At 66.9% G+C, this 20,253-nt stretch overlaps 1 protein-coding gene across 2 annotated transcripts in view; it reads left to right on the top strand.

The window, feature by feature from the left end:
- Positions 1-3,052: 3,052 nt before the first annotated feature.
- Positions 3,053-20,253, top strand: part of PDE9A (phosphodiesterase 9A) — a 46,515-nt gene continuing 29,314 nt past the window's right edge. Inside the window, exons 1-4 of one of the 2 annotated variants that reach the window (XM_037524894.2) lie at positions 3,053-3,153; positions 10,103-10,173; positions 11,666-11,743; positions 12,283-12,326. In XM_037524894.2, the coding sequence (XP_037380791.1) occupies positions 3,085-3,153; positions 10,103-10,173; positions 11,666-11,743; positions 12,283-12,326 (262 nt within the window). In that variant the 5' untranslated portion in view covers positions 3,053-3,084. Of the gene's footprint in view, positions 3,154-4,108; positions 4,120-10,102; positions 10,174-11,665; positions 11,744-12,282; positions 12,327-20,253 lie in introns of those variants that run through there. The other variant, XM_054700257.1, reaches the window with a different exon arrangement.

Genomic DNA, 20,253 nt, shown 5'->3' with positions numbered 1-20,253 from the left:
CGTGGGGGTCAGGGAGGCGTTCCCTGCCCACTCCAGAGACCTGGGGGGGGTCCCGGGAGGGGGTGGCAGGAGGAGAGGGACGAGCTTCTGGGTGAGATGAAGGCAAGTCTTGGATGTGGCGGCAAAGTGCCTGGTGGGGGTGGTGACGGGGCAGACGGGGTGTCAGGTGCACCGCGCCGGGAGGTGATGGGAGCCCCCACGGAGGATGAGGCAAGGATGAGAGAGGCGAGGTCAGTGGGGTCCAGCCCGGGACCACAGATAGCGCCCCTGCCAGCGCCTGCCCCGCACAGACGCGGCCACCCGAGGGCTGACACTCGAGTCGGGGGAGTGGTGTGGGCTGAGGCGGTCTCTGTGGCCCCCCAAGTGAGGGGGTGCAGCCTCCTGACCATTTAGATCACCTCGACGCAGCTGCCTCTCCGGATTTTATGGCCAAAATAGCATCGCTAGGTCACAAGCATTTGGGGAAACGCCAGGGCCCTCCCCCAGGACACACCCTCCGCTGGGTCTCCAGCGCGGGTACCTGCCAACAAGTGGGGCGCGGGGGCGCAAGGCCCTGACCCATCCGATCCTGTCCCAGGCTTGCAGGCCAAGCCCGGTCCAGTCCCCTGGACGAGGCCTCTCCGGCACTGCACGCAGCTGGCACCCCGCCTTCTCGTCCTTGACAAAGCAGTGACTAACCCAAGAGCGAGGTGGCTTCAGAAGCCGCTTGCCCGGCCTGGCCCCTAGTACAGTCCCCCCGCTGGGTGCCCGTCTCATCGCTCCCCCTGCTCTGAGCCCCCTTCCCAGGCTGTACCCGGTGGGGGCGCCCCTGTGCGGGGGACGCAGACTGGCCCCCCGCCTCTCCACGCTTGCCCCTTAGAGCTGGCAGGGGCAGGGCCCAGCACCCCATCTTGGCCCCTGAGTTCTGCACCGTTTGATGCCTTAACCCGAAATTCCCCTTTGGTGCCCCCTTGACCCCAGTGCAGGAGGGAGTCCAGAACAGTGAGGGGAGCCGCAGTCTAGGGGGACCCCCAGAGGGAGGCAGTTGCTTGCTCATCTGCGTCCTCCCCCGAGACACGGGCAGGACCCCCCACAGGGGGGTCTGGGAGGCTTTTCCCCGGGGACATCGGCTACTAGGTCCACAGGGTCCCCCAGCCCAGCCCCGGAGGCCTTTCCCCTCTGCCCTGCTCACCCGACACGCGTGTGCCGTGCGCGAGCCTCCCGCCTGTCCGTGGCCCGCTGAAATGAGGGCTGACTGCTGTGAGCTGGTCTCTCTGAGGGCCCTGGGCCCGCACTCTGGGGAGACGACCGGTCAGGCTGAGACAGAGCAGGCACCAGAGGGCTCCCGGCGCTGGGGCTGGGCTGCGGCGGGGGCTGGGCTGCGGGGGGGGCTCTGCCCTGCAGACCACCCGGCACACGCTCACAGCCGCGCTCGTGATTCCTAATTCAGCGCCAGCCAGGCGGTGGCAGGCGGGCCTCCCACGTGGTCAAGCTCGCGGCCACAGAACCGCGCCCTGCGAGCACCCGGCCACACGGCGCTGGGGAGGGCCCGGGGGGCTGGGCCGGATGACACAGGCTTGGACAACAGATAAGGGCCAGCACGGCCGCCTGCACCCCGTCAGCGGCCAGCCCGAAGGGCATCGGGACGTCCACCGCAAAGCCAGATTCACAGTAACGCTGGCGCCCACTCTGGGAGGGGCATGACTCACGACTGTCACCACCACCACGGGGTGGCTCCTGTCTCCGAGGCCTCCAGTGGCCCCCTCAGTGCCCCGCCGTAGGGCATCTCAAGTGCCCAGACTGGCACATGACACAGGGCCCCTCCTGGTGCTGCAGGCTCGAGCGGAGCCGCTCCCCGGGAGGGGCGGGGACATGAAGGGACACCTGCTGGACAGCCGAGGGGCCTGCACCGCCGGGATGAGCCTGGAGGCCGCAGGTGGAGGCCCGATGGCGTGGCCGCAGCCTCGCCCGCCGCCAGCACTGCAGGGGGCAGCGGGCTGGCGCAGCCCCTCTCCAGAGAAAACCCCAGACACTCAGCAGATGCGAGCGGCGGCTTGGAATTCGCTTAGCAGGAAACAAGAAGAGCTTTTTCCTGCTGGTTTCCACGCTCGCGTCCAAAAGCAACAGGCTGAGAGGCGCTCGCCGGCCGGGCCCTCCCCCACCGCTCCCACGGGGACGCCGGGGAGGACGGGGAGGAGCCGGCCGGGGAGGACGGGGGCGGCGGCCGGGGAGGACGGGGGCGGGGAGGACGGGGGCCGGGGAGGACGCCGGGGAGGACGGGGGCCGGGGAGGACGGGGGCCGGGGAGGACGGGGGCCGGGGAGGACGGGGGGCCGGGAGGAGGCGGGCGGCCGGGGAGGACGGGGGCCGGGGAGGACGGACGGGGGCCGGGGAGGCCGGGGAGGACGGGGGCCGGGGAGGACGGGGGCCGGGGAGGACGGGAGGACGGGCGGCCGGGGAGTACGGCCGAGGCTGCCTGCACCGGCAGGTCACTGGCTGTCCGCGCCCCAGCAGTTACCCTGTGAGGGGCACTGGTCCCGCGGGGCGTCCTCACGGGGTGGCAAGGCCGGGGCAAAGCTGCCTTCTCTGCGCCGGTCAGCGGGCAAAGGCCGCCCGGGGCACAGGCCTGGGGAGGGCGTGGGGGGAGAGCCGGCTCCCGCTGAGACGCAGGAGGACGGGGACCCAGGAGCCAGGCGGGCCGGGGGTGCTCTGGGTGGGCTGGGCCCGGGCGCCCCCCAGCCTGGTGGCTGACGCCCGGCCCGGGGCGCTGCGCAGGGGCCAGCGGGGGGCCAGGGGCGCGCGCCGAAGGCAGCTGGACACGGGCCGCCGCCCGCCCGCCCTGAGCCGCGCCGGGGCCGCGGGACGACAGCGGGGGACAGCGGGGGGCAGCGGGGGCTGCGCCTGCTCGCGGGCGGGGAGGGCGCGGGGCGCGGGGCGGGAGAGGAAGCGGGGGGCGGGGCGCCGGCGCGGGCGGGGCGCGGGGCGGGGCGCGGGCGGGCGCCCGGCTGGCTGCGCCCCGGTTGGCCGCCGGCGCCCCGTCCTCCGCGCGCTGCCCGCCCCCCGCGGCTGGCGTCGCCAAAGTCGGCAAAGTCCGCGCGGCCGCAGGATGGGGACCGGCTCCTCCAGCTACCGGCCCAAGGCCATCTACCTGGACGTGGACGGCCGCATCCAGAAGGTAGCGCCCCCCCCGCGCCCCGCGCCCCCCCCGCCCCGCCCCGCGCCCCCCCGCAGGTGCCGCCCGCCGCAGAGGCCGGGGCGCTGCGTTTCCGGGACGCGCGACCCCCGCGGAGCCTGCGCGCCGCCCGGCCTGGGGGTGCCCGGGGTCCGCGGCGCGGGGGCGGGGGCGGGGCTGCCTCCGGCGCGGCGCCCCAAGGCCGGCTCTGACGTGGGGCCGGAGAGGCGGCGCCCCTGGACCGTCCACCTGCCCCTGCCGGCCTCTGCCGCGGGAAGGCCGCTGGTCCCCTGCACCCCGCTAGCCTCCGGGCGAGGCCTAGCAGACCCCTTGGGGGGGCGCCCCCTGGTGCGGGGTGCCCGGCCCCGCGGCTCTGATGGGCAGAGAGGGACAATGAGACCCTGGCTGGGGGGAGGGAGTCCCTCCCTGTGGGTCCCCGCGAGGCCCGGGGAAGAGCCCCAGTGAACAAACAGCTCTCCAGCCCCGTCTGGTCATCCAGGGAGCCCCCCCGGCGCCCCATGTCTCTCCTTGCTCCTCTCAAGGCGCTGGGGAGGCTGGTGAGACCCCAGCCAGGCCAGAGACGCTGCTGCGGTTCTGGGGTTCTGGTCGCTGGGTGCCGGGGGAAGCCGTGGGTGGGGGGCGCCCCAGCCCAGCCGGTCCCAGGAGGCGAGCCCCGAGCCCCGAAGCAGGTGCGGGCGGGGAGCACCCTCCAGGCAGGGCGGGTGGCCAGCGCCCCGCGTCACCCCGCGGGACCCACCGGTGCCTGACTCCCGGGACCGGCCCAGTGCCGCACAGGGGCTCGCCGCCTCCCCAGAGGAAGAAGCCCACGGCACCGTCCCACTGCAGCAGGCACGCACACGCACACACGTGTGTGCTCGCACACGCATGCACACGCACGCCAGGCAGACAGGCACGCGGGGCCCGGCTGCCCATCCAGACGAGAACCATCCGCCCCGTCTTTCCAGAGAGGTGAGGCGCGGGGCCGGCGGGGTCCCGGCTCCTTCCCGGGAGCTGCCCGTCTCCCCGCGAGGGCGGAGGCGAGCGCCGGGGCTGCCAGCCTGGGTCGCTGGGCAGCGGTGCTGAGGTGACGCCCTGAGCTAGGGCGGCCCCGGCGAGCAGCCCGGCAGGCGCCCTCCAGGTCGGGGTCTCTCGCGGGCCCGGGGAGCTGGCGCCCGGGCGGTGGCGTGGCCGGGTCAGAGCAGGCACCGGGGGCCCGGAGGCCGTGGCGGGGCCGGGGGGCGGCTGTGACTTCAGCCCCTGCGTGAGGGTGGCTGGTCCTGACGCGCTCGGTGCCTTCTCCCCAGGCTGCAGGATATTTAGAAATCGTCGTAAAATGCAAACCGCGTGAAACTTGCCGTCTTTGCCACGCCTGCGTGGGTGCAGCCCGCCACCCCTCCCCAGGGCCCCCGCCTTCCCAGCTGGGTCTCCCCCTCCCCCTGTAAGAAACCCCCCTGCTCCTCGCCTGTGGGTGGGGCCTCCTGCAGGCACAGGGCCTGTGCTCTGGCGAGGGCGAGTTCAGCACAGGGGCCTCGGGGTCACCCCGTGCAGGGTGGGGAGCCCTCCTCTGAGAGCCGAGTGCCTCCCTGGGGGGACAGACGCGTCCCTCCCTGCGTCTACCTGGTCACTCCTCAGCCGCAGGCATTTGTGCCCTGATTGCGGGTTTGCGGGGGAGGCCGGTGCTCTGGGTGCGTGTGCGGGAGCCCTGCCCCTCCGGGGCTGCTTCGGGGTGTGGCCGCGGGCGCGGGCCGGGCCGGGGGCTGCTGGGGAGGCTGAGGCGCCTCAGTGCATCCGCGCTCGGCTCATTTGCCAGCAGCGGGTCCGGGCGGGGCCTGGGAGCGGAGCCGGCGCCGGGCGCGTGGCCGCTGTGCCGGGGCCCGGCCTGGCCGTGCTGCGGGATCCGCCTGGCTGCGGCCTAACTCCCGCGCCAGGGTCCTGCTGACGGGCTGGCCTGTGGGAGCCGCACGAGGCCCGCCGGCGGCACTGGTCTGCTCGGCTTTCGTGTATCCACGTCGTGAATTCAAGGCAGCCGGGGGGCCGGTCGCGTCGGGGAGCCCCCGAGACCTCGGCCTGTGTTCCAGGGGGCTCGTGGCCCCAGATGTCCTGGGTGGCTCCTGGCACAGGGCTCGTGGCCAGATGTGCTCCTTGGCACGAAAGGCCAGTCCAGCCTCGAGAAACCGCGCGACTCTCCTTCCCGGGCCGGCCCAGCTCCCCCGCTCCCCAGCCGGGAAAGGACCACGCGTGTCCTCGTCCGCCTCCGACTGCTGGGGAGAGCCCCGCGGGGCCTGCTGTGGAGGCACAGAGTGGGGAGGACCCGGCAGTGAGCTGGGAGCAGAGGCGCCCCGACAGCGGCCTACACGCCCTCCAGCTCCCCGGCTCCTGGGTGGTCCCCTTCACTGGGGTGGGTGGGTGACCCCCAGCGCCCAGCAGCGATTTCACAGCTGCTTGCAGAGTGAGAGGCTGGTGGTCCCTCGAGGCCACCCCAGGGAGCCGCTGCGGTGCATGCCTCCCCCACAGGCCCCTGCCCCCCAAGTGCAGTCACAGGGGTACTCAGCCCAGGTGGGGGGTTCAGGTGGGGGGTTCAGTCCAGGGAAGCAGAGCCAGAGCCCCCCACGGGATCGCATGGGGGGTCATCACAGCCACTCCCCTCGGCTTGGCCACCCTGACCCGTCTGCCTGCCACCGCTCTCGGCAGGTTTGGGGGACCAGACCCGCGCCCCGAGCGTCTGTCCCTCCACAGGTCGGCTCTGCTCATCTGCTTTGCTAGCGGGGCACTCAGCAAGCCCAGCAGTCGGCCCGCGGCTTCTGCCCTCAGGGATCGTGTTCATCTTTTACAACCTCAAAAGGACCCGGAGCAAGGCCGCCCGCTTGCCTTCTCCAGACCCCGCTCGGCTGCGGGGTGTACGTGGGCAGGGGCAGCTGCCCCGGCTGCTCCCCAGAGGCGGGGCCACGCGGTGGCCGTGGCTGGTGACAGGAGACGTGCGGACCAGCCCCTAAGACCCTCACTCTGGCCGTGACGCAGGCGGCTCCCGGAGGGGACAGCTGAGATGGGGCTGGGGCCCGGTCACCTCAGAGGACATCCCGGGGCCGGTGAGGCCCAACACCGAGGGGCCCCTGGGCACCCCAGCATCCGCCTGCCCAGGAACGCCAGCGCACCTTCCGGAAGGAGAGCAGTGGGCTGGTCACTCCCAGCCACTGCCGCGCCCCAGCGTCAGGCTGAAAACAGGGGCCCGGGGGGTCCTGCAGGGTTGCACAGGCAGCGTGGTGGTGAGGCCATGTGGCTGCGGGCACCGTGGGGCAGCTGGGGGCAGCACAAAGCCGGTCAGCCGGCCCAGGACCCATGGCCACACGCGACCAGAGTCCAGTGGAGCAGGAAGCCCGGCCCCGGGGGCACCTGCAGCGGCCACCGAGGAGGCAGGCCGGGGCTCCGCCCAGCACAGCAGCCCTTGCCGGGGACGGCCAGCAGGCGGGAAGGCCGCTGCGGCCACCGTGGCGGAGGGCAGGGAGCTGGATGGGCCCGCGTCCCCCACCCTGAGACGTTTCTTTCCTGGCATGGGCAGCGAGCTCGACTTTTCTAATGGAATTTCAAGCCACCGGGAGGGAGGGAGGAGGAGGAGGACTTCTCCCTCCGCAGATGGAAGCTGCTGGCTCCTCCCCTCCGCAGCGCCGGCTGAGCTGGCTGGCGGCCGTCCCCTGCGCCCTCGCTGCCCTTCCCTGCCCATGCCCTGTGGGCCCGCGCTTGCTGCTGCCCCCCAAAGCTCGGTCCGCTCTGCACCCCGGTGCCCGCGAGGCAGCCACCGGGAGGAGGGTGCCCGGAGCCCTCAGGCCCACGCGAGGAGAGGGCTCGGCGAGCGCAGGGAGCTGCTCGCACCACGGCCCAGGGCGGCCTCCCGTGGGGAGAGGGACGGGGGACGATGCCCCCCCCCCGGGAATCGTGGGCCACCCCCTCCATCTCAGACGCCGCCGGACTCTGGGCTGCGAGAGGAGAGGCCGCTGTGGTTTGTGCTTTGTTAGGGCGTCCGCAGGTCTCGGGCAACCACCTCCCTTCCAATTCAGTCTCCCTCTCGAGGCCCACTCCCACTCCAGACGCAGTCACGTTCTGGGGAGCTGGGGGTGCCCCTGTGTGCCCTGGGGAGGCCCCCACCGCCGCAGTCCCGGCTCCTTCCCCCATCCCACCCGCCCCAGCACACGCTGGTTCCGGTCCACTGCTCCAGGCCTGTCCTCGCGGGGGTGTCGTCAGGGATGTCATCCAAGCGGAGGCTGCAGAATGTGCCCCGGGCCTGACTCAGCCACTCGGCAAAGTCCCTCGCGCCCCGAGCTGCTGCTGTCCCCTCCGTGGCCAGTGGCCTCCGGGCGTCCACCCGCCTGCTCCGCGTCCGCCTGTCTTGGGAGCGGGGAGGGCTCTGATGTCCGTCTGACTCCCGCAACAAGCGGACGTCACCGCGGGGGTCACCAGGAGAGATGGAAGTGCGCCCAAGGGTTTGTGTTGAAATTGCAGCCCGCGTGGGCGCCGAGGTCCAGCGTGAGAGGCGCGAGGGGACGCAGGGACCCCTGGGAAGGCGGCCGGCCCGGCGGGCGGGGAGGCGCTGAGCTCAGGTGTCCGTGCCCAGGAGGCCGAGTCCCCGAGAGCCCAGGCGGTCCGTGGCTTCCGCTCCGGCGTGTGCAGTCGCCTGCGGGGAAGGCTTAGGCTCATGGTGAGGAGCTTTTTGCTCTCAACCCCTCAATCTGTGTCCAGAGTGGTTCTCGGAAGGGGGGACCACACCCTGGAGCCAGTGTTAGCTGCTCCCCGAGGCCGGGGGCCCAGGCAGAGTGCGCCTCGGTTTGGATCATTCCTGCCGAGCCCCCACCTGCAGGGCTGGGCCTGAGAGCCAGGTCGGCGCCCTGGGGCCGGGTGGGGGGCTTTGTAAGCCCCAGGCCCGTGGTCACTCTGGGCCTTCAGACCAACAGGCCAAGGAGGAGGACAGGTTCTTCAGGACTGCGCGCTGACCGCCCTGCCCAAGAAGGAAACCCCTGAAAGCTGCTGGATGGGGGGCGAGCAGACGCTGACATCGGAGCTCTTAAAGCATCGTTTCAAAATCATTTGCCACCAGAAATATTCAGCTTTCTTTAAGTCATTTCCGTCTATGAAAGGCCCTACGAGGTGGTTGGGGGAGCAGCAGAGGCACTTGTGGGCGGCCGGGGCAGCCCCGGGCAGCTCAGTTTCCTCGGGAGTCGCGCAGACAGACCCGCGTCAGCGCTGCAGCGCCAGGCCCGGTGCCCGCTGCTGGCCCTGCTGGGGCGGCGCCTCCCGGGGTGCCCGGCCAGCGGCCCTTAAGGTGTCTGTTGCCAAGGTTTCTGGGTCCACTCAGCCCTGGAGGACTGGGGGAGCCTGGGGCGTCAGAGCCCCCCGCTCCTGGGGCGCGGGCCCTGGCCTCCGCTGCTCACAGAGCCTCCGGCAGGTGTGGACACCAGACCTGCTTTTACAGAAGGTGCAGTCGGGGCCCAGAGAAGCTGAGACACGTGCTGAGAGGCAGCGTCCTGGGGTCTCACCAGGAGACCTGCTCCCGGCACCCCAGGCACCCGCTGGGGCGGCCCCGTTGGCTGCTGAGCCCCAGGAGAGGCAGGACCCACAGCCAGCCCCCGGCCTCCTGAGCTGCTGCTGTGCGGCTCCTCCCAGGAGCCCCAGAAAGCCGTGGGGCTGGCGCTGCCTGGCTAGAGGCCACTGGGGAGAACGTCCTCCAGACCACCCCAGGGGAGGTGGGGCCGGGGCCCTGGTGCCCAGAGTTCACAGCGGCCCCCTCCCTTGGTGGGCACACCCCACGGGGACACTGCCCTTGATCTGAGGAGCCTGGTGAGGGCAAAATGCAGCTGCTCAGGCCCCGCCGCTTGGGACAGAATCCCCCAGCCAGCTGGAGGCAGCGTCCGAGTGCCAGGGCCTGCAGGAGGAGCACCTGGTCCCTCTGCAGCCGCCGCTGCCTCTTCTGCAAGACCCGCCCTCCTCAGGAGTGTTCAGAGGCACGAACGCCTCCCCACGCGCCTTCTGCTGGGGCCCGGAGCCCTCCGGAGACGCCAGACGCACTGCACAGAGGCGCGATGGGAGGCCAGCGGCGTCGGCGTCTGGCGCTGGCCAGCTCGGCCCAGAGGGTCGGGGCTGCGGGAAGCAGAGGGCGGCCAGCCTCCGGCCTGGCACCTCCACCCCCAGAGGAAGCCTCCGTGCCAGGCTGGCTGCACCCGGTGCTGGTCGCAGAAAGGACGGGCTCGGGGAGAGGTGTCGGCCTGCTCTGCGCGCTGTTTCCAGTGTTGGAAGGGAAAAATCTCGCTGACAGACGGTGCTGTGGGCACTGGACACACGGCTTCCCTGGCCGGCCTCGCCCACCCACAGCTCAAGCCCTGAGCAGAGGCCCGGGAGCCGGCAGGGGCGGGAGGCATCTGTCGAGACACAGGGGGAGCCTTGGCGTGGCTGTCGCCCGGCCGTCCAGCCTGGGCGCCCCCTCAGGGCGGGCAGGGGTCAGGGCGGAAGACCCCAGGCAGAGGCGGGCCTCCTGTCCGGAGGGTGCCCACTGGCTTTTATAGGGGCCCCCGCCGCACTGTCCCTGTGACCCCGCTGTGAGTCAGCACACAGCCCGGCCCCCAAACCTCAACCCGCTCGGTCAGGACCGGGCGGTCTGCCAGGCTGTCCCTGCGCCGTGGCTGGAGACTTCCTGGCCAGGCTGCGGGGTGCAAGGACCCCTCACGCCCCTGCCGCCAAGGGCTGTCCTCGGCCGCCCACGTGGGGTCCCTTTGCTTCTCGCGCCCCTTCCAGCGGAAGGCCTCTTTTTGCCTGAGGCACGAGATGAAGGGGTGCCCGCTCACGCGCCGGAGTCCGCGGTCAGGGCATTTTTAAAAATAACCCGCAGCGGGTCGGGACCGGTGGAAGCGCTGGCTCCACGTCGCCGTGGAAACGTCGCCCGCTCAGGCCTCTGGCTTCTGCCCCGCAGGTGGTCTTCAGCAAGTACTGCAACTCCAGCGACATCATGGACCTGTTCTGCATCGCCACCGGCCTGCCGCGGTGAGTGCCACCGCTCCGGGCGCCCCGGACCCACCCCCGGGACGCCCCCCACCCCGCTCCCAGGATGCCCCCGGCCCCCGCTCCCAGGACGCCCCCCACCCCGCTCCCAAGACGCCCCCAGCCCCCGCTCCCAAGACACCCCCGGCCCCCGCTCCCAGGACGCCCCCGGCCCCCGCTCCCAGGACGCCCCCCACCCCGCTCCCAGGACGCCCCCAGCTCCCGCTCCCAAGACGCCCCCCACCCCACTCCAAGGACGCCCCCGGCCCCTGCTCCCAGCACCCCCGGACCCGCTCCTAGGATGCTCCCAGGCCCCCCTCCCAGGACACCCTCAGGCCCCGCTCCCAGTGTGCCCCTGGACCCCCCACTCCCAGCGCATCCCGGACCGGCTCCCAGGACACCCCCAGACCCCAATCCCAGTGTGCCCCAGACCCGCCCCCAGGACGCCCCTGCTCCCAGGAGGCCCCCACCCCGCTCCCAGGAGGCCCCCGGCCCCTACTCCCAGCACCCTGGCCCCACTCCCAGGACCCTGCCGGGCTGCACGCCGGCCTGTTGAATCTTTCAGAGGAAGGTGGCGCGTGGGGTGGGGCCTTCGGCCTGAGAGGGGAGGTATGAGGGCCCTCGGACTCCACCCGGCGTCCCCTGGGCGCGAGGCCGTTGGGCAGCGCTTGGCAGAGCCTGCCCCTCAGTCCTTCCCCTGCATCTGTGCAGTTGCTTTTGGAGCAGGGCCCGGAGGCGTCCACTCTGGTCCCCGGCCCACGCCTCCGCACGGGCCCTCCCGTCGGGGGCCCAGACACCTGCATCACAGGCTGACGGGACCAAGGCAGACGCCCCGGAGCCCCCGGCATCTGCCCAGGTGCTCGGGCTCTTGCAGCAAGTGGGTGACCCTGGCCCGAGCCGCCAGGAGGGGCCCTGGCGGCCGCGCACCCGCGTGAGGAGCAGAGAGACCTTGGGAGGCTCCCCGGAGGGGTGAAGAGGGACCAGGAGCCGGAACTGCCTGAAATGCCGGCGGGAGAGCCCGCAGCAGCCCCCTCCAGCATCCCAGAAACACCCGCTGGGCAGGCGCGGGCTCCTCCCTGTGCCCCTGGAGTCACCCCCTGGAGCTTAAGTGACAGAGTCAAGGTCACACGTTGGTCAAGGTCACACCACTGAAAAGAGGCCCCAGAGGTGAGAGGCGGAGAAGACTGAGCTTCCGCTTAGAGCTTTTGCTTGGAGAGCTCCGCGCCCCGGCTCCGGCTCCCGGCTCCCGGCTCCCGGCTCCCGGCGGGGCTGGCCCGCGCCGCAGCCCACCAGGGCAGCTGCTCTGCTCCCCTTTGCGGTCAGGCGGACCCCATCTCCCTCCGCCCGTTCCCGCGAGTCTACATTTGCTTGACTGGCAAATGGTCTGGGCCCCTCGAGCCCCCCGTTGCGGCCCCTGGTCCAGGCCCTGGGGCTCAAAGCCCAGCACCCGGCCCCCGCCCCGGAGCCTCACGGCACCGCCTGCCCCGTCTTTCAGGAACACGACCATCTCCCTGCTGACCACCGACGACGCCATGGTCTCCATCGACCCCAGCATGCCCACGAATTCAGAACGGTGAGTGGAGCCCCGTTCACACCCAGGGGTGTCGCCCGGCCTCACCCTGGAGCCGCCAGGCCAGCTTCAGGGAAACCTCAAACCGCGTGTTTACTAGGGGGAGGGAGGGGTCCCGGGGGTGTGCTGGGGCTCCCTGTCCGGGTGCAGGGCCTCCGTCCCCAGGAGACACGGACAGGGGAGCGAGGAGCCGGGCCAGGGGACACGACATGGGGCAGACTGAGTCCACTTCCACCCTGGTGCGCGGGCGAGCCTGCAGCCAGGAGCGCACACCTCTCGGGGATGGTGCCGGGGGCCAGGCGGGGACCCCTCTGGGCTGGCCTGGCCGCCGGCCTGGTTCCCCACCTGCAGCGAAGCGGCATTGCTGACCGGGTCGGCTTTCCCCAGACGTGAGCGGGAGCGGGGAGACCACTTAGGTGACGCGGGGAGTGTGTCCGGAGCTCCTCGGAGGGAGGACGCTGCCCTCTGTGGAAGCCCCTGACCGGCCGCCCTCCCGCTGCACCGTCCCCGCGCGCCGGCTGACGCCGCCTTCTCTCTTGCAGCACGCCCTACAAAGTGAGGCCCGTGGCCACCAAGCGGCCGTCCGGTAAGACCCCTCGCCGCCTGCCCCCCCCCCCCGCCCCACCGCACGGACGGTGACGGACCCGCCTCGCGGCCCAGACCCGGCAGACATGGGTGGCCCTGCGCTCCTGTGCTCTGGGCCCCTGCCCTGGCGGGCACCCCGGCCTCCAGTGCCGCGTTCTCAGTGCGTTTGGTTAAGATCCGTCGGGCCTCCCGCTGCCCTCGTGACGTGCGCGTGCGGTGCTCGCTTCGCGGCGTGGTGCGTGTGGGGAGCCTTGCACACCTGGTCACCTCCACCGCCATCCCTGGGCTCCGCACACCTGAGCCCTCTGCGCCCGCCCCGCCGGGCTCCCCACCCCCACAGCTCCTAGGCCTCGGCTCCCCGAGAGGGGTCCCCAGAGCGTGAGCGCCTTTCTGGCTCAACTGTGAGCTCGCGCCCCCCACCGCCCGTCTGGCTGTGGGTGCTGGTCCTCCACCACAGGGGGGTTCTCCCAGCGGGGTCCCCTGAACCACTCCTGCATTTTGCAGGGCTGCAGGGCCTCGGGGCAGACAGGTCCTGCTCACCTGGGAGCACTGCCCCCAGGTTTGCCAAGGCGGCATCTGCCCCCCACCTTGTGGGGCCCCCCCCTCCGCCCACCGCCCCGCGGCCAGGGCCCCCGCTCCTGGGTAACTTGCGTGCCCTGCACAGGAGACTCTGCGTCCCGCAGCCACTGCCACTCAGACCCGGCCCCGAGGCGCCCCTCCTACCCGAGGTGGCGGAGATGGTGGAGGCAGGGCGCCCCTTCTCTGGCTGGAGCTGCGGTGCCCTGGGGCACGGGGTGCACCCCCCTATCATGTGCGTTGCCTGCATTTCTGCAGCTGCCTTTTCACTCCCTGCTCAGTGCCTTTCGGCAGCCAGAGCTTTAAGTGTTTTCTAGGCCTTTGGGCCAATTTTGTCATTTCACGGTTGTGCTTCCGCATCCTGCGAGCCGGGAGGCTCCGCCCGGAGGCCAGTGCGTGGGCTTCGGGGCCCATTTCGAGCTTTTTGTGTCTGGCTCCAGGGAACAGTTGAGGCTAATCTTCCTTCTTAAATCTCATGTAAATTTAATACTAATTTCTGTAAGGTTGACGGCCACGGGGTAGAATCCTGAGGTCTCCACGGCCGCCTGACGGTGCGTCAGCTTCTCCTCCCGGTGGCAGGGTCACACGGAGCACAGGCTGTTTATTTTTCAACAGTGTTTGGCTATTCCTGAGTTCTTTCATTTTCAAATCAGTATTGGAATCCGTCTGTCAGTTGTTACCAAAAAGCAAGCCTGCCGGGGCTCGGGCTGAAATTCCGCGTGAATACGCAGACGCCCGGGGGGAGTCCCTGCCGTGGCACGGAAGGTGGGCGCCGCGCCCGCGTGGACAGGTCATCCGTCCCCGTGCCCGCTCCCTGCTGCCGCCCGTGGGTTTCCTGACCATGTCCAGGCGTTTGGCTCCCGGACACGCAGCTCACCCGGCCCCGCGCAGGCCGGGAACCTCCCGCAGGTCTGCTGGACCGCCTCCGTCTGCGAGGGGAGCTGCTGCTTCCTTTTCAGTCCGAACGCTTTGCCTTTCTTCTGCGGAGTCCGGCCCAGCCCCGGAGGGGAAGAGCAAGGTGAGAGCCTCCTCCGTCCCCCCGCAGCCTCGCCGCCCGTCAGTTCGCGGGGCTTCGTTTCCCTCGCCCTTGTTTGTTGACAGCTTCGCTGTAAACTGGCGCTGAGTCCCCGCCAGGTGCTCCTGGCTCTCCCCCGTGCGCGTCTGCTCCTCTGCCGTCTCACGGCAAAGCGGGACTTAAAAGCGTTCCCCTGACCCTGTGCTCCTGCCCCGCGCGCCCTCTGTCTCGGCCCGTCCGCGGGCACGGGCGTCTCTGCCCGGAGCTGCCCAGTTTGCCGGCCGCCCTGGCATCGGGGCGAGGCTGGCCGCGGCCCGGGCTGGGCGAGCTCCTGGAAGCGTTGGCGCTCAGAGGGGACGTTGTTCTGACCTCACCTGTGTGGCGGCTTTGTGGGAAGGGCGCGCGCCGTGGATCCACGGCGCTCCGCCGAGACACGAGACCTTCTCCTCGGGGAGTCGCTGGAGAAAGCGTGTCTTCCACGGGACGAACCGGCTGCTCCCCTCTTCCGTCGGCTTCTAGCGAAACCCCCTTTCGTTTCAGATTCCGGTGATTTTTGTCTCCTGGAGTTGCTCCGTCCAGCCAGGGGCTTGATCTTATGATTCCTTCCTCAGGGTCAGGCCTGGGCTTCACTGCTTTGCTCCATTTTTCTGTTTCCGATTTTACCGGTTTCTCCTCTTGGCTTTGTCCCGCTTCCCTTGCTCCCACCCCAGGCCTCGTCGGCTCCCACCCCAGGCCTCGTCAGCTCCTCCCGGTCTAACTAGTGACGGGCCAACGAGGGGGCTGAGGCCGCTGGTTCTAGAGCGCTCGCGCGTGTGCCCGAGCAGGGGTGTGCGCACAGACGTGCGTGTGGTAAGGCAGTGTACATGGAGCAGGCGTGTCACCTGCGTAATGATGATCATTTAAAACTGGAGCTTTCCCCCAAAGCCTGTCCGTAGCTGAGTCTCATCAATTTTGAAATTTCCTGTCCCTCGTCTCCGATTATCTTCTGACTCACCCTGTGGCTCCTTCCCTGATCCATTTGTTCGTGGAAGCGTCTCACTTAACTCCTGGATCTTTGGTTATTTTCCTGTTCTCTTCCTGTTATTTATTTCTAAGTTGATTCCCTCATGATGGAAAAGCAGACGGTGTGGCTCTGCCTTTCGGGCCGGGGTCCCTGCTGTGCTGGGTGGAAAAGCGGCGTGTTCCGCTCCCCGGGTGGGGTGTGGTGCAGCTGCCCCTGAGTCCAGGGGACAGATGGCTCAGGTTCCCCACCTTGTATCCGTCCGCCTCGGGCGTGCTCTGGGGACCAGCCAGCTTATTTCCTGACAGAGCGGGGAGAGGAGTGGACATGAGGGACAGCAGGGCCGGCCCTGAGGGCGCCCCTGGGAGTGGGGGAGGAGGTGGAGGGCGGAGGGCAGCCGGGCAGCAGGGACGGGGCTCCGTCTCCATGGCCTGTGGATATGGGGCGGGCGCCCTGGCTGGTGGCCTGATGCCGTCGGGGGGAGGGAGAGACCAAGGACGGAGCCTGGGAGCTGGCCCTGGGCAGGGCTCTGCGACGGACGCGGGAGCGCAAGGTGAAGGGAGCCCGGGGAGGGGAGGCCAGGCTGCCGCTGGGGGATTTTGTGCAACTTTGAGACCCAACGAGGACCCATGAGATTTGAGCTCCTTAAGGAAAAGAACCTAGAAGCTGGGGCCAGTTGTGATGGGGCCTGAGCGCTGCCTCCCCCGGAGTTGGGGGCCAGGGCCCGGCAGGCTCCCCAAAGCCGCAGCCCCAGGCGTCAGAGGCACCGAGAGGGCAGAGGCCGCAGGACGGGGTCAGCATTGTGTGTTTGGGGCACGGCCCCGCGGAGCATTTCTTCCAGATGCTCCAGGGCGACCACGAGGAGAGATGGTTCCTCGCAAGGCACTGGTGGCGCCTCCCCTCCCAGCCAGTCCCCGCCCCCTGCAGCTCCTGAGGGGGGCGGGCACCCGGGGCGACCCCGAGAGGGAGCAGTGGCCGGTGCTGGGCTTTCTTGCCGGGGGTGGGGCTGCTCCGCTGTCCACCCAGGCGCTGGGGTCCCCGTGGCGACCAGCTGCCGCTCCCTTCCTCGCCTCGGCCCCCCACCACCCCCGGGGCTCCCCGGGACCCCGGCAAGCCTGACCCTGGCACCGACTCCCTGCCTGGGGGGATCTCAGCCGCCGTGGGCGCCGCGAGGGGCGCTCGGAATCCAGGGCCGTCCACGGCCCGCCGTCGCTTGTCAGCGGCGAGGAGGCTCAGCCGGAGCCGGCCGCGCAGGGCAGAGGTCACCGCGCCTGCGGTTCTGGGGCCGATGGAGCGATTTATGCAAAACTCTCGGGGCGCGCGGTCACCGCTAAGTGCTCATAAGTGGTAGTGCTCGCCCAGCACGACCCGCAGGCCACGCTGAGCGGCCAAGGACGGCCACGGTCGCGTCTCTCCAGGCGGCTGAACTCTGGTGGGCAGGAGGCCCGAGGTCCGGAGGCTGCTGTTAGCGCAGCTCGTGTCGCCACCAAGGCCCTGCTCGCCCGGAGCCCGCCGCGGTGCGACATGACAGCCCCGCGCGGCCGCGCTCTCCGGGCCAGCGCAGCCTCCGCCGGGCTCCCCGCTGCTGGAGACAAGCAGGGGCCGAGTCAAGTCCGGGGAGCCGCCCCGAGCCCGCCCGCTGCCGCGGCTCTCCCCGCGCCCCGGCTGCTCGTGGTCTTGGTCATAAACGGGGGTTGATTTGGTCCGACGTCCTTCCTGCCTCTGGGGCGAGCAGGTGATTTTCCTCTTCTGCTGAAGGGCTGGCGGGTGCTGCCCGCCTTGCAGTTCAGCAGCCTCGCTTCCCGGGGTGCCCGCTGGCCTTCCTGGCAGCCTTTGTGGCAAAACGCTTAGGACTCAGCCTACCGAGGCCCCCGGGGCCCCAGCTGCAGGGCCCTCCCTCTGCACCCGGCTCTCCTCCTGGCCTGACACACGTGAGGCTCCGGCCCATGTGTCCCGGGACGGTGGTTTCTGATTTTCTTCCTGGTAACGTCTGCGTCGCGCTTTGATGGTGGCGTGACGGCTCCTCCATTTTCTGAAATACTTTACCTAAGTCCGGGGTCAGCCCTCCCGGCTGTGTCCCCTCCCGGGCGGCTGGCCGGCCTGCCCCGGGGCTGTCTGGCGCTGGCCTGGGGCTCTTCCCTGCTCCCCGGGGATTAATCGGACGCCCGTGGGTTCCTCTTTAGCATCGGGCTCTTGAGCGCCACTCTCGGGGTGACAGTGTGCACCCCTCACTTTCTTTAATGGCGAAGCTTTACTTTTTTAGAACAGTGTTAGATTCACAGCAAGAACAAGGGGGAAGCATGGGGCGTCCTGCAAATCCCCTCCTTACCCTGGCCCAGCCCCACCCACATCCTGCCTTAGGGAGGCTCGCTGCCAGCCCCTGCCCTGCTGCTCGGGCAGCCCCTCCCACGACCTCAGGCTGCCCCTTCCTGCCGGCAGCGCCCATGGGCTGCAGGACCCGTTCCTCTCTGCTCACCTGCTGCAGGCCGTCCGCTGCGCTCAGTTTTGATAATTACGACTGGGCCACTGCGAGCGTCCATTTGTGCGTGAAATGAGTCTTTAACTCGTTTGGTTAGCTCGGAGCAGCGCGGCTGCTACATCTTGCGCTAAGCGTTCTCCATTCTGTAGAAACCACCAGACGCACCTCCCCAGCGCGTGCATCTGGCCCCCGGCACCCCTGACCCCGCAGTCGGGCCCTAGAGGTGGCGCTGCCCTCGCGGGCGGGGCAGCATCTCGTCCACTCAGTGGGCACGGCCCTGGTGACCCCAAGTACCAGGGCGCCGCACCTGAGGGGCTCCCCTGGGGGTGCCGCCTCCCTCCCCCTTCTCTCCCCTTCGCCCGCTCCTCCCCACACACACGCGGGCAGCACGGCCCTGCCTGCCCTTCCCGACACTCTGCCTGCTGGTGCCCAGTGGCCGTGCCCAGCCTAATGGCGCTTGAGGGGGGCTCTGGAGGGTGAGCTGCCCTCTCCCACCCCCCGCCCCCAGAGAGACTCCTGTTCACAGGCCGCAGGCTCCAGCGCCGGGGGGCGGTGGCCCCTGGAGATCTGCACACTCAACCTGCCCACAGGACGGCAAGTTTGGCCATCACCACCTAGTTGTCTTCTGGAGCAACTATGATGAGAAACAGGGACAGCGTCGTGTCGTTATCTACACAGTTGTCATTTCTGGTGTTTATTTCTTCCTGGGGATCCCAGCTTCCTCCTGGTGTTACACCCTTCAGCCTGACGGGTGGTTTTTTTCCCCCAGCTATTTTTATTGAGGTAAAGTTGATTTACTCTTTAGCATCTTTCTCGCACTGCAGAACTGCTGGTGACTAATCCTCTCAGTTTTTGCTCATCTGAATGTCTTTATTTTTGCCTTGATACAAAAAGGTGGTTTTCAGGCTGCAGAATTCTACGTTCACCACTTTGTGTGGTTTTGGTTTTTAAAAGAAATTTAAAGATTTAGATTTTGTTTTTCATTCTTTATTTTTTTCCTTCCTCTTTTTTGAAATCCTGATTCCCTTGTGTGGAAAAATGTAAATGTCTTTTTGCTCTGGCTGCTTTCTGGGGTTTCTTTGGGCTTCCGCAGGGTTTCTGTGCCACCTCGCTTTGGCTTTCTTCTTGCTTACCCTGCTCAGCGTCCGTCGAGCTTCTAGCCTACCCATTGTGTTTTCAACAAATCTTTGTAAAATTTGTAGTTATTATTTCTTTAAATGTATTTTATTCATGCCACTCTATTCCACCTTTCCTTCAGAGACACTAGTCACTTAGAAAGTTTGCTGTCCACCCTCAAATGTGACCAACATATTATTTTGTTCATCTTTTTTTCTTTCTGCTCTTCAGATTAGATCGTTTTTTGATCTGTCCTCAATTCCCCTGACTCTTCTGCTGATTCTAAACTGCTAGAAGCCTAGCTGTATTTTTTTTATTCCAGAAATATTTTTCAATTTTACAATTTTCATTTGATCCTTATGCATAGATTTCTGTCCTCAGATTCCCCATATATTTACTGTTGGTTTACACCTTTTTCTTTGGTCCTTGGACATACTTACAATTGCTGCTCTAAGGGTTTGTTCTGCTAATTTCAACATCTGAGTCACTGAGAGTTTCTGTTGGGCGATTTTCTCTTGTCACATCGTCCTATTTCCATGCTTGTTTTGTTTTTGTGGCATGCTACCATGAATCATACATCGTAGAGACTCTGGATTTTGTTATCTTCCTCTAAAGAGTGTTGGTTTTTGTTCTAACTGGTAGTTAAATCCCCAACTGATCACCTTGAACTTGTGGAGGCTTGGTTTTATGCTCTGTTAGTGTAAGTGTTCTTGTGTTTCAGCAGGAACATTTATCAAGGCCATCTAATATGACTGGACTCAAACTCCAAATATTGCCTACCCTGCAGTTGGCAAAAGCTGAAGTCTCTGCTGAGCACTTTCATTTTTCTAGTCCCACGTGCATGTGCAATTGAGATCCACCAAGGAACAGAGTAGTTTATACAGAATCGACCCCACCCCACAGTTTCCTCCTTTGGGAATGCCTTCTTTCATTTCCACCTTCTCGGACAACCCCAAACTCTGCCCTCTGACCCTTCAACCTCCTAAGCCTCCAGTTTTCTGCTTAAGTCATCACCATTCCACCCTGTCAAATCACTCCAGTAAAACACAGAAATCTTCCTTGTATAGCAGCACAGAACTTCATCTTGTGAATGTACCATAGTTTAGTTAACTAGTTCCCTATTAACGTAGGTTTATGCTGCCTCCAGTCTTTTGTTAGTACAGCTGATCAATTGGCTACTTTTTATCTATCTTCTTATAGCCTTTAAAACAGTGGGCAGCATCCTCCACAGATGGAGTAAAACTTGGTTTGCAAAAAAACAAAAACACAAAAACCTGAGTCTTTAATAGATTTTTGCAAAAGTTATGTCATTTTGCACCATCACTGATTTATTTATTGGCTCTGTTCCTCTGAAAGAGTTTCTTCCTGAAACTAGTCATGTGGGGGCATTTATACTCCTTCAAAGTCCAGACACATGAACCGGACTTGATTCCACTAGGGCTTCACTAGAGTTGATTCCCCCATGGGGTGTTCCCTCAGAGTGACAGGCACAGGCTAGCATGTATGGGCATGATGGAAGTTTGTACACCCCTATCTCTTGACTATCACATCTTCCTGTTTCCGTGCTTGTTTTGTTTTTGTGGCATACTAACATGAATAATGCCTCACAGAGACTCTGGATTATGTTATCTTCCTCTAAAGAGTGTTGATTTTTGGTTCTAACTGCTAGTTAATTATCAGTCGATCACCTTCAATTTGTAGAGGCACAAAACTTCATTTCATGAGTGAGGTTCACTACCAGC

The sequence above is a fragment of the Talpa occidentalis genome, unplaced genomic scaffold (genome assembly GCF_014898055.3).
Source record: "Talpa occidentalis isolate TD23 unplaced genomic scaffold, MPIMG_talOcc4v2.1 talOcc4.4, whole genome shotgun sequence".
Classification (NCBI taxonomy): Eukaryota; Metazoa; Chordata; class Mammalia; order Eulipotyphla; family Talpidae; genus Talpa; species Talpa occidentalis.
The sequence above is the reverse complement of the archived record's forward strand: the minus strand, read 5'-3'. Positions and strand labels throughout refer to the sequence as shown.